This window comes from Jaculus jaculus, chromosome X, assembly GCF_020740685.1.
Source record: "Jaculus jaculus isolate mJacJac1 chromosome X, mJacJac1.mat.Y.cur, whole genome shotgun sequence".
Lineage (NCBI taxonomy): Eukaryota > Metazoa > Chordata > Mammalia > Rodentia > Dipodidae > Jaculus > Jaculus jaculus.
In genome coordinates, this window is record NC_059125.1 from 52,199,344 (window position 1) to 52,213,290 (window position 13,947).

The 13,947-nt window shown below is 40.4% G+C and overlaps 1 protein-coding gene across 1 annotated transcript in view; it reads right to left on the bottom strand.

Annotated features, from left to right (window-relative positions):
* Positions 1-10,701: 10,701 nt before the first annotated feature.
* The window catches only part of Dgkk (diacylglycerol kinase kappa), a 156,305-nt gene continuing 153,059 nt past the window's right edge, over positions 10,702-13,947 (bottom strand). The window contains exons 26-28 of the mRNA XM_045140776.1: positions 13,369-13,479; positions 12,439-12,562; positions 10,702-10,923 (exon numbers count right to left, since the gene is read on the bottom strand). Coding sequence (XP_044996711.1) covers positions 10,844-10,923; positions 12,439-12,562; positions 13,369-13,479 — 315 coding nt within the window. The 3' untranslated portion in view covers positions 10,702-10,843. The remainder of the gene's footprint in view (positions 10,924-12,438; positions 12,563-13,368; positions 13,480-13,947) is intronic.

Below are 13,947 nucleotides of genomic sequence, written 5' to 3' on the forward strand. Positions count from 1 at the left end.
TCCCTCCTATGATGATGGTCTTCTGCAGGTAGGGTCAGGAACTGTGAGGTCATGGATATCCAGGCCATTTTGTGTCTGGAGGAGCATGTTGTAAGGAGTCTCATCCTTCCTGTGGCTCTTACATTCTTTCTACCAGCTCTTTGCCAATGGACCTAGAGCCTTGGAAGGTGTGATAGAGATATTCCAGTACTGAGCACTCCTCTGTTACTTCTTCTCAGCACCATGGTGCATTCTGAGTCATCCCAAGGTCACTGCCATCTGAAAAGAGAAGGTCCTCTAACTAACAGTGAGAGTAGCATTAATATATGGGTATGAACATTAAGAGAAGTACTTACTGGGCAGTTTGGTGAGTATAGTATATACTTTTAGCCAGATACCAGCAGACATTATATCCCTAGGGCTCATGACTACCCCTGTTGTAGGTTTTCAGTATCAGGGATGTATTCGCTCCCACGGAGTAGGCCTCCAGTCAAATTAAAGGATGGTTGGTTTCCCCCATGACAGACATGCTGCTATTGTACCCGTTGGCTCATTTGGCCGGGCTGGCCAAATTTAAGGCTTGCAATGTCCACTGTTGAGTATCTTCACTAGTGATTTTTCTCTCTCTCTCCCATTGAACTGCTTGCAGCATGGCTTTTTTCCAGCTTTCTGTCAGCTGATTTACATGGAGGAGGTTTATCTCACCTCCAGCAGGATTTCTCAGTGACCTTATATCTCAAGTATATGCAATCTTCAGCAATACGGTCTTACCATCTATTCCTGGTGGGAAACCAAGAGCCTTGGAAATGGCCTGTAATGTTTTGGGGGCATCAGGGGCCTGCCTGGCTAACAAGATACTGAAAGGTATCCTATCTCTGGCACTGAAAATTTTCTACTAACAGTCTCCTGCTCCTCAGTGTTCCATTGTCCAAAAACATAGGTCACCATATGACTTATTTATACCCTCTTAGATTTTGATTAACCCTCCCTCTACCTTTCCTTTACTCATTCTCTTTCCCTGACTTCCCTGAGGCCTTTTCATCCCAATTTGTGTTCTTCTACTTAACATAGATACAATACCATCCGATTAAATCTCCTATCCCTCCCTTTCTATTCCCTTTCTATCTCTTTTCTTGCTTACTGGCCTCTGCTACTGAGTTTTCTTCCTATTCACAAAGAGGTCCAATCATTGGTACCTAGGATCCACATATGAGAGAAATCATGTGATGTTTGGCAGATATTTAAGGTGGAGGTTCCAAGTTTTTTGTTTGTTTTTTGTTTATTTATTTGAGAGCAACAAACAGAGAGAGAATGAGAATGGGTACACCAGGGCCTCCAGCCACTGCAAACAAACTCCAGACGTGTGTACCCCCTTGTGCATCTGGTTAGCATTGGTCCTGGGGAATCCAGCCTTGAGCTGGGGTCCTTAGGCTTCACAGGCAAGTGCTTAACTGCTAAGCCATCTCTTCAGCCCCCAAGTTTTCTTTTACACTGTGTGTATGTGTGTAATTGAAAACTTTTATATTTACAGATAACAAACGATGGTATTTTCCTTCCCCTCTCCTGCTTTCCCCTTCATAACTCTGGTCTCCATCATATCCCCTCCCTCTTTCCATTAGTCTCTCTTTCAATTGGACATCATCATTTTTTCTCCTATTATGAGGTTCTTACATAGGTATTGCTAGGCACTGTGAGTTTTTGTATATCGAAGTCAGTTTCTGTCTGGACAGTTGCATTGTAAGGAGTGGTACCCTTCCTTTGGCTCTTGCATTCTTTCTGCCACCTCTTCTGCAATGGACCCTGAGCCTTGGAGTGTGTGACATCTTTCAGTGTTGGACACTCCTCCATCCTTTTTCTCAGTAGTATGTTGCCTTTTTGGTCATCCCAGTGCTTATTGCCATCTGAAACAAGATGCTTCTCTAACCAGAAGTGAGATTAGCATTAATTTTATGAATATGAACATTTTGTTTAGTGCTTTCAGGGGAATTTGGTGAGAGTAATATATGCTTTTATTCAGAAAAGAGGAGCCTTTCTACCCATAGGGCTCATGACTTCCCCTGACATAGGCTTTTGATTAGGTTTTCAGTACTAGGCATATATTCCCTTGCATACAGCAGGCCTTCAGTCCAATGAGAGAGGAGTTGTTTTCCCCTAGAGGAGACGTGCCTCTATTGTATATGTTCAGTAATTTGGCCTGTCTGGCCACACTTAAGGCTTCCAGTGTCCATTGTTTTCACTGCTGATGACTTCTGTCTCTATAAGGCTGCATAGGATGCAGCTTTTTGCAGCTTTCAGTTGGCTGGGCTATTGGGAGAAGGTTTTCTGCTCATCACCAGCTCCATTTCTCAGTGACTTTGTCGCTCAGTCATGTGAAGTCTTCACCAATAGTGTCTTACTATCTCTATCTCACAGGAAACCAAGGGCCTTGGCAATAGCCTATAACGTTTTGGAGGCAACAGGGACCTCCCTGGCCAACAACTCACTGGAAGGTGTCCCATCTTTGGCAGTGAAAAATTTCCAGTAACAATCTCTGGCCTCCACCTGTATCACCTTTAGTAGCTTGTTGCTTGATTTCAGCTGTCTTTACTTCTGTTTTCTTAACTTTGTTAGTAGGCTGATGAAATTGAAAAATCTGGGCTGGAAAGATGGCTTAGCGGTTAAGCGCTTGCCTGTGAAGCCTAAGGACCCCGGTTCGAGGCTCGGTTCCCCAGGTCCCACGTTAGCCAGATGCACAAGGGGGCGCACGCATCTGGAGTTCGTTTGCAGAGGCTGGAAGCCCTGGCGCGCCCATTCTCTCTCTCTCCCTCTCTCTGTCTTTCTCTCTGTGTCTGTCGCTCTCAAATAAATAAATTAAAAATTAAAAAAAAAAGAAAAATCTTCTAGTTAATTCTCTGCTGCTGTCACTGCTTGGTGCGCCTTGCAGGGCAATGCCGGGTGGGTGCACAGATCATGCAGATCAGGCCTTTTTCCTCCTTTCTGGTGGATCTTGGTCTCTCTGGCTTCTCTGTTGTGTCTAAGAACAACCTATACTCCTTCATTTTTCAGAAGAGGCATGTATTTTGCTGGGGTTTTTCTTAAATTCCTCCCTAGGCTGGTTTTGCGTGGCTCCTATGCCACCATCTTACCCAGATGTCCCGCTTGAGCTTTTTAATTGCATTATTTTATTCTTGATTTTTGTTTAATTTTTTCCAGTGTCTCTATCTCTTTATTAACTTCAATTTTCATTTCTTCTTTTTAGAAATATTTATATTTATTTGTTTGCAACCAGTAAGATATACGATGGGAATGGGGAAGCCAGGGCACCTTCACACTGCAAATGCACTGCAACTTCATGTGCCGCTTCGTGTATCTGGCTTTGTGTGGGTACTGAGGAATCAAACTCCTGCCATCTTCTCTTTACCTTTTTCCACAGTAGGGTCTTAGTCTAGCCCAGGATGATCTGGTATTCACTCTGTAGAACCAGGCTGACCTCAAACTCACAGTGATCCTTTTACCTCAGCCTCCCAAGTCCTGGTACTAGAGGTGTGTACCCTCATACCGTCTCAATTATCATTTCTCAGTTTGACTTTCTTATTTTATTTAGTGATCGTTTGTGTTCTCTTTGAGTTCATGTTCTGTTTGTATTCATCCAAGTGTCTATTCACTTAGTTTACTTATTTATTGTTTTTTTTAATAGTTTTTTTTTCATTGTTTTTCAAGGTAGGATTTCACTTTAGCTCAGGGTGATGTGGAATTCAATGTGGAGTCTCAGGGTGCTCTTTGAAGTCATATCAATCCTCCTACCTCTGCCTCTTGAGTGCTGGGATTGAAGATGTGTGCCACCATGCCCGGCGTTTATTAATTTTTTAAAGGAATATAGTTTATTTAAAATTAAGATTTAAAGAAAGCAGAGAGTACAGATTCCTTATTGAGTAGCGGATTCCATAGTTAGAAATCCATATTTCTAGTGGTAACTAGACTTTTATGGAATGAGGAAGCCCACCCAACCAGAGTTTACAATCTGTCAAGTTTAAATGAAGATGCAGGTGTTGGTTGGTCTATGATGAAGTCAAGACTGCACAGATCCCAGAATGTCCACCAAGCCAATCCACTGGTGGGAAAATTCACTTAAGCCACGAAGAAAGTGGAGATGGGGTCACCCTCTTCTCCATCTTAGGTTTGAATTAGTCACCTACCGAGGGCCTTTGTTCCCTATCAGTGTAACTAGCAACAAAGCTGTCTATCTCCTACAGTATGCCAATCTTCCCTCTAGATGCCATCCTTACTGCTGTTAGAGAAATGGGTGATTACCACTCTTGACTGCTTCATGCTGATAAGGGATGATGTTAGACCACAGCACTCAGGGTTCCTCTTGAAGGAGGGCTCTGTGACTCATGGTAGAACATTCTGGCCCCATGGTCAGCTTTTGGGTATTGGAGTGTCTCTTTGTATTTTTGGCATTTGTAATTATATACCTGAAATACATAGAAATGAATATATATAAAAAATAGAGATTGAATTATATCTCAAGCTATGGGATATTTACTATTGTGTGATAGGGTCTATAACTATATGTGAAGGGGCAAGGAATCACCTTATTAAGACAGCATGTAAAAACAGTTGTAAAAATTAGAAAGTTAATTGGAATTCTTTGAAATTTTCTCTAAGTCTTTCTAGTTGAAGGCTTAACTATGGGACTAGGTATATTTGATGGGGCTATCTTGCCTTGGTTTCATTCATTGTTTTGTGTTTGCCTATCTGGAGATAATCCTTTTGTCTTGCTGAAATGAGGGCATGTGGTGGGCTATAGCCTAGTGTAGTCCTCTAACAGACACAGGCTGATTGGAGAGAGCAATGAAGTGCCTTCAAAATCCCTGGCCCTTGGCTGGGGCTGCTCTTGGTGGCTTACACATATCTGGATTAGTAGAGTGGGGTTATAGTCATTATGGCCTGTATCTAGTGGTTCTTATTGTTCTGTTCCCGGAGGCCTATCTGTGTCTTCCTTGCTGGGGAAGAGGGAGTCATTGTGAGGTCACTAGAGGCCTGTGCTTTCTGGGCTTGGTCCTCCTGTCTCTGGGTAACTTCCAAATATCTGTGTTGGAGAGAGTGACAGATTTTACTTATTGGCTCATCAAAGTCCTGTATTGTATGAGCCTGTATCTCCTGGTTCCAACAACCCACATTTTTCTGGCTTAGGATATTTTGTGGAATGTGAGAAACATGGATTTCAGTTCTAAATCTGTGAATCCATGTGGACCTGGATACTTTTGGCAGATTTATTTATTTATTTATTTATTTATTTTGGTTTTTGAGGTAGGGTCTCACTCTGGCTCAGGCTGAGCTGGAATTCACTATGTAGTCTCAGGGTGGCCTCGAACTCATGGCGATCCTCCTACCTCTGCCTCCCGAGTGCTGGGATTTATTTATTTTTTTAAAGTATTTTTTAAAAATTTTTATTTATTTATTTATTTGAGAGCGACAGACACAGAGAGAAAGACAGATAGAGGGAGAGAGAGAGAATGGGCGCGCCAGGGCTTCCAGCCTCTGCAAACGAACTCCAGACGCGTGCGCCCCCTTGTGCATCTGGCTAACGTGGGACCTGGGGAACCGAGCCTCGAACCAGGGTCCTTAGGCTTCACAGGCAAGCGCTTAACCGCTAAGCCATCTCTACAGCCCTATTTATTTTTTTATTACTGCTTCAATCTTACTGCTTGCTACAGACTTATTTTACCCAGTTTTTTTTTTTTTATTTTTTTATTTTTTTTTTTTTTACCTTGGTCTAACTTTCATAGGTCATGGGAATCTTAATATTCAACCATTTCTGTTAGGTTTTCCAACTTAGTGAAATATAGTTATCTAAAGTATGTCATTATAATTTTCTGGAATGCATTTGTGTCTATTGTAATGTCTCTCTTTGCATGTGTAATGTTAGAGATTTCGATCTTTCTTTTTTTTATTTAATTTGGTTAAGGGTTTATAATTTTATTTACCTTTTCAAAGAATGAACTCATTTCATTGATCCTTTTATTTTTTATTCATTTCTATTACTTTAATTTTTGTCCTGCTCATAATTATCCCTTTCCACATGTTACTTTTGGTTTTCTCCCCCTCCAGAACCCAATACCTTCAGGTATGCCCTTAAGGTTTTTTTTTCCATCTTTTTTTTTTGTAATGGTTGGAATTATAGCTATGAACTTCCTTCTTAGGAATGCCTGCATTGTATCTCAAATATTTTGGTATGTATTGGTTACATTTTCATTCAAGTTCTATGCATTTTTTATTTACCTCTTCTCTAATGACATTAGTTATTTATAACTGTGTTGTTTAATTCCTAGTTGTTTGTATATTTTTGTTGTTCTTTTTGTTAATTTATAGTTTTATTCCATTACAGTTATGTAAAATATTTAAACATTTCTAAACTTGTTGATATTTGCCTTGTGATTTAATATGCTACCCCAGCAGAATGACCACGTTTTTGCTATTTTTCCAATATAACCTTTATATTAACCACTAGCACTAAAAAAAAAAAAAGTTGTTTCTATTTATAAAGCTGACAGTAGCAATAATTCCTTGGCCTAAACATAGGTGTTTAGTAGGCAATTTGAGGGCTGAAGAGATGATAGCGATTAATGTGTGTGTCTGCAGAGCCAAAGGATGCACACTCAATTTCCTAGGACCCATATAAACCAGATGCACAAGGTGGCACATCCATTCTCTCTCTCTCTGAATCATTCTCTATCAAATAAATAAAAATAAAATATTTTTTAAAAAGTGTAATTTGACAGACACATCATGTTTCATAACAACAACAACAACAAAAAACCCAAAAATGCTGTAGCTTACACAATGGGACCTGTCACATCCTCAGCCATGGTCTTTTGGAATGTTTATACAGTGCCAGATGTAAGTGAGCTTGAAATTACTCAGAAAGCACTTGGTTTCTCATAAGTTATGCTACTGTTGCAGTAGTGGGAACATATTGCCAGGTACGCATGCCAGGTACACAGCTAAGTGAGTTTACTGATGATACTTATTCAGTGGCCTGCATAGTACTTTCAGCACTGTGAAAGTTGTTTAACAAAGAGAAGACTTCTAGTACAGTCCTAAATTTATTTTCTCCCTGTTCTGTAATCAAAGTTTTATTGTTCTTCATCCGTAGGGTCTTGTCATCTAGTTCTGGTAGGCAACCAACAGCAGTGGCAATAGCCTGTGTTGTTTTGGGCATTTGAGGGGGCTCTCTGGCCAACAACATACAGATGAGTAGCCGACCCCCATTTCAACCACAATTAAACTCCCGTCCCTCCAGGTTGAAGTAAATGATAAAGCATAGGTATTAATTATGTATTTATTTATTAAAATATTTTAAGAAGCAATACTTTATTAACTTTGAGGACTGGTGCTTGGGGGAAAGATCAATAGGCACACTTTGTAGACCTTTTCTTTCTGCTTTCTTTCTTTCATTATATGACTCTTCCCACTTCCTCCCCCAACCAGCCCTTAACCCTGCTGCTTATTTGCAGGGACATCTGAGGAAACATAAAACGCAGAATTGAAAACAACTAAGTGTTACAGATTAGCACACAAATAGACAAATGCAATTCTACAACCCCTTAACCAATCAAGATTCCTTTTTCTGTGGCAATGTGTGACTAGGTCTGGATGCTTTGGTATTACTTTCTGCCAGTAATGCAACTAAAATTCAACTGTGTCTTGAGGGAAGATGATGCTGATCGCCCAAGTCGTTTTTTATGATCTTTTGAGTTGTAAATTGAAAACCTCTTCCTTACCTTTCTTTCCCTGTTGAACACAATATGGGGCCTTTATTGGATAACTACTGACCCTCTATAATATCAACTCCAGAAGTGGTTGGTAGCAGATTAAAACTATTGATGCTTCCTTCTCTTCATCTTGTCAGGAATTATCCATTCAATCAGTTCTGCAGAAAGTACTATCAAATGTGCAACCAAGTACCAGGGATTTGACTCTTAATGATTTCTGAACATAACTGGGATTGATACTTGGTTCCTGGTCCCATCACCTGAGCCATTGCATTGCTACAAGTAGTTAATAATGAAGAGCTGAAAGGAGCTAAGGGGCTAAAGCAACTCTGTTGAGAACGGGATTACTTTTTTCTTTGTTTTCAACCAAGCATATGCATTAACAAATTCTCAGCATTCTGCCTTTTTTCTTCAGAAAGGAATGGTAACTAAGCAATTTAAAAGGTAACCATGCCATTTAGCAAGTTAGCATGCTCCAAAACTTATCAATTCTGCCCCCTATTTGGCTCTAGCCCCTCATAAATCCTACTGGTTCATTCTATATCATTCTAACTCAGGTGGAAGGACAAGAAGAATAATCAGGAATCCAGATGGGACAACAGAGAACAAGATCTATAGTACTTCAGCAAAATAAGCATGAACGGAATTCCGTTTCAGTTGACTATCATCAGTGTAAAAATAATTACAAGACATGGCCCTGCTTAGTCATTGCCAAGAGAAAGCTGCCATTTCCCAGGAGAACTTTCTGTTTCCTCAAATTTGCATGTTTGGAAATTATCCCTTTTGGACAAAGGCTCTTTTGAGATCAATGCAATGTAGTTCCCAACTTGGTGTGTGTAAAAGTGTTGACTTGTGCAGCCAAAGAGGAGCCTAGTTGACAACAACCGTGACCTTGCTTATCTGATCTGATCCCTTCTCCTGGGAAGTAACAGTGATAGAGGAAAAAGCCAAGATGCAGTAAGAACATGCTCCCCACTCTAGTGCATATAAATGAGTCCATCTGATTCTTCAAGAAATTTAAAATGTTTTCTACCATCCTTTTCCATTGGCTTTCTTCTCAAGTTGTAGCACTAGAGCTTCTTTTTTGTTTGGCACAGCTATCTGACATCTGGGGACTACCCCATTGTTAGTATTTTTTTTTCCTTGCCCCTGAAGAGGTGGAACACAGGTGGCTGGTTTAAGTAGATTAGGCTGGTGGAATTTGAGCATTGAGAACCAGTGATAAGAGTCTGTATTATGCACCTTGATGAACTAGCCATTGGACTGAGTAAGATATTTGAGCACACTAAGTTTTAGAAATGGGGAGAGGTCATTTTTTTCTGGGTAGGTTTTAAGGGACAATTACAGGGTTAGAGTAGGGGTGAGAGACAGGCTAGAGAAAATCCTGACTGAGATAATACATTTAAAAAAGTTTCAGTTGGGTATGGTAGCACATGCCTTTAATCCTAGCACTTGGGATGCCCAGGTAGGAGGATCACTGTGAGTTTGAGGCCAGCCTGAGACTACATCGTAAATTCCAGGCCAGCCTGGGATAGAGTGAGACCCTACCTCAATAAAGGTTCAAATTAATATTTGGAGCACTTTTCAGTTAGTAGTTTTCATGAGAAATTTAGAAGAACTTTGGGGAAACAGAGGAGTCATGCTCCCTTTGGTCATTCTCAGTGTCCCTCAAGGGAAAGGGTCAAGAAGGATATTTGAAGTTGATCTGGAGACTGACCCAACAGCCTGCGTGGAAGATGCAGGTCAAAATTGAGCTTATGAAGAAGGGCCTAGTCTGTGTTTTTTTTTTTTTTATCTGGCAGTCCCTAGCTTAGGCAGCTAAGTAATGGAGCCCATGATCTGGTTGTTTTGTGTCACATTTTTACTGAAAAAAGGTGCACTACAGTTTGGGTAGTGGCTGATCTAGAGTCCAGGGCAACTAGAGGGAAAGTGGCAGCATGCCAGCTTGGTCTCTTTCTGTAGGGCATTGGTCTTTGTTCCCTTGTGTGGCCTGGCTCAGAATTTTTAAGGGGGCCTCAGAATCAGCTGGGCTATGTATGAAGTCCCAGCTATTTCTATGATGATAAAAATGCACCAAAAGATTAAAAGCTCCACCAAGAACTATGGAATTGGTAGAGGAGTGTGCATGTGTGTGTGTGTGTGTGTGTGTTTGTGTGTGTGTGTGTTTTGTAGTGTAGTGTAATATGGGTGGAAAAGGGATTCCTGCATTAGCACAATAAATTAAAGGGTCACTTAGAGGTTGAGTTGTATTTTCAGTTCTTAAAAATATATATATATATATATATATGTATATGTATATATACACCTTTATGTCTCTATATATAATCTATACTGCAGCACAACAGCAAAACATTTAGTTAAAAACCCAGTGAGAATCAGGGAAACACTCCATGTAGACATGCAGGCTAGGATCATGACAATAAGAAAGGAGCCTATATGGTTGCCATGAAGGGTGAGTTCCAACAAATGAGCTCACCCAGCTACCAGAGCACCACCTGGACATGTGCAATGATATACACACAAAGATGAGGGGGGGGGGGAGAGTTAGAGGTTTCTGTATCTATAGGGAAAGATTTCACATAGTCATTGTAACAGACAAATGGATAAGCTCTCAGAACCTATTTCTTGTGTTAATAACCAACTATGAAAGATCTTCTGAAATTTCAGGTTGAAGTTGGCAGGGATTTTTGGAGAAATACAACCAAGCCTAGATGTCCTACCTCCTTTCTTCTTTGAGTCTGCCAATCATTCATTTCTTAGTGTCAGAAGTTTCCCTTCCAGTGAGAGAAACTCACTCCTGTATTTGAATCCTAAATCCCAGAACATTCAATAAAGAGCTTATCACAATAAACAGTATACTTGCTGAGTATGAATGAAGAGAAGGAGAACTGAACAAGACAACTCAGAACAAGAATCTTTGGCCAATGAGAAAAATGTAAACCTCTAAGGAGACCTGATTGTCCAGGGAAAATTATTAGAATAAAGAATTGTAGGGTCTTTCTTGATGGTGCTCATGTTTGTTCTGAAATCATTTAGTTCAGCCTTGATTGAGGTTTTGAGAATTTCAGTAGAATTCTAATGGTGTGAGTTCTTCCCGGTTTCAAGGACTACAGTTGAGAATTTGTTGGTGTTGGAGGATCATCACCTATTGCTTCACCTTTATGGTTTCTGTGATGCCACAAATTACCTTTAGAGAAAATAGAATAGTTAGTACTTTTCAAGATGCCTAAATATGTGAGCTTCAGAGAAGTACAGTCAATTAAGACACAGACTGGTTTACTTCTATTGGGTCAATCATCTCTGAGTCAGAGAATCCCATGTGAGCCAAATACAAATAGGCTTAATTCTCCAAACATTATAATCTAGACACCTGGTATCATCTTTATCACAGCCGACAGAAATACGTTCAATTACTAGAAAGTTCCAAATGGCAGACGCTTAGGGAATCAAATTAGTTGGACACAACTTGAGAAAATATAGCCCTCTTGACATCTGTGAAATCACTTAGCTCCTTAAAAACAAAACTGATGTTCTTAATCCTGTTTACCCATATATGTTACTGTTTTATCTTTGAAGCTTCTAGATTGTCTAAGCTGCAAATTTAGAGAGAAGAAATATATCAGAACTTAGAAAACTGGTAACTCTAGGAGAATCTTCTTTTGTGTCACACTTACATATCAACAATATTTAGGCCCCATTCTAAAGAAGAATGGGATAGAAATAAAATCCAAACAATGAAGTATATATAGAGAAATTTTCCATACCAAAGACTTTTTTTTAAATGATAGATTGGGGTGGGGAAGGAAGAGGGAACTTATCTAAGATAAGCTTCCATCAGGATTTTCAATATACATTTTTTTTGACACAAGCCCAACAAATTGCCCCCCCCTATTTTTTTGGTTTCTTGAGGTAGGGTCTCACTCTAGCTCAGGCTGACCTGGAATTCACTGTGTAGTCTCAGGGTGTCCTCAAAATCACAGCGATCCTCCTACCTCTGCCTCTGCACTGCTGATTTTAAAGGTGTGCACTGCCACACCAGCAGACTGGCCTATTTTTAATGACAGTGAGAATGAGAGAGAGAATTGGTGCGCCAGGGTCTCCAGCCACTATAATTGAACTCCATGTGCATGCAATATTTTGTGCATATGTGTGACTACGCATGTGTCACCTTGTGCATCTGGCATATATGGGCTCTGGGAGTCGAACAGGGGTCCTATGGCTTCACAGGCAAGCACCTTAACCACTAAGCCATCTCTCCAGCCCTTAATATAGATTTTTATTATTGTTTTTGAAGTAGTGTCCCCCTGTACACCAGGCTAACTTGGAATTCACGTGAGCTCAGGCTGGTCATCAACTCATGGCAATCCTTCTACTTCAGCCTCCAAAATTCTGGGAATATAGGTGTGTGCCAACACACTGGGCTTTGTCCCTGAATTTATCACCATCATGTCAGTAACCACTTAGAAGGGGAAGTTTTAAGTCTCTTAGAAGTATTAATACTGCTGGATTAGTCTTCATTGACCCTGTATCTGTGGAAAAGACTTACTGAGCCATCTTTAATCCCAGCATTTGTGAGGCAGAGGTGGGAGGATTGCTGTGAGTTCAAGGCCACCCTGAGACTACACAGTGAATTATAGGTCAGCCTAGGCTGAAGTGAGACCCGAACTCAAAAAACAAAAAAAATGAAAAAATCAATGATTACCTAGAAAACCATGAAATCTTCGACTTGATTTAGGTTTTTCTTCCTCTTCTCGCATTTTTTTCCCTAATTTGGGGAAATTAACTTTCAGCCTGTGACTTCTGCTGTCAGTGTCTGAAGATTTTTCCTGGGAAAACACAGCAAGAATAAGTTCAAAATGTTAATTATGCAGCATTCAAAAATAATACTTATAGGTTCTGCAAAATGATGAACAAGGTTGTGTATATAAAACAGGTAAATATGCAATCTATCCAGATATGAAAGACTTTCCTACTGGTCACATGCCCTAGGAAAGAAACTGAGCTTGAACAAGAGCCTACTCTATGCCATTTGCCTTGTTTGGCACTTGAATCACTGTTTTTATATAAGGCTTATATAAACAACCTAGCAAAGTGACTATTATCCTTTGTATTAGAAATGAAGCAGAGGCTCAGAACAGTTAAATATTTCATGTAAGGTCATGTGGGTAAGAATCAGAGTGGCTGATAACTCCTCTGGAAGGAGGGACAGGGATCAGCAGGAAGAAGTATTCAGAAAATTAACTACCAGTATGGTCTGGCCACCAGCCATTTAGAACATTTGTTGTCTGTAAACAAGTGGTGTGGCCATGGTGGTATATTTCAGACAAAGTTCAGTCCTGGCAGCAGATAATAAGTGAGGAAATGTGTGTGAGGGGGCTGCAGCCTGAAGAACAGCACAGAAACATTGAATATTGCTTATTTTTCTTCGTTCTGGGTATTTCTCCATGGTCGCCTCTCTTCATATGTTTTCTGCCTTGTTTTGTCCACTTCTGAGGAGGAGTTAAGGGAGGAGGTACTCCACTACTGCAGAAGCTGAAAGCTGCACTAGACTCTGTGGTACACCAGTCCCATGTACTGCCCACACTGCCAGGTATGGCACCAAGGGAGAAGCCCTACTCTCTAGAGTACATACCACTGGAACAAAGATTAGATTCATCCAGTCAATCGCCAGCAGTTTTTCAATCTCATGATTCATGGCATCCAGGGCAGTTTGTAGTGCAGCTTCATCTTCAGAATTTCTCAACTGGTACAGACAGGGAGAACAGTGAGTATCTAATTCCTATAACTATGTCTGCATAGACTCTACCTCTAGTCCCCACTAATGGCCACGAGACCACAGGTGACAACTTGTAGATCCTTTGGCTTTTAACCAGCTCTTTTCTTTCTCCAAAGGAATACTAGCTTTAGATTGCTCTTTTTTCTTTTTCCAACAAGAAGATCCAGAAAATAATCAGATGGTAGGGTGGACCTTGGGGCTGGACATTCTCAGTTTAGCAAGCAAAAGATTTTTTCTTCAGTAAGAATTAGAGCTGAACTTTCCATTTAGCTTAAGGTCTAAGACAGCGACCCTACTCTTGAATTCAAGTTTCTGTATCCCAGTATCCCCCTAAATACCAGCTTCCAAGTTTTGAGCACTTAGTGCATGTGCATGTTATGCGCTATTTTCATACATGGTTTCATTCCATCCTCCCAATAATCTTATGATCCCTTC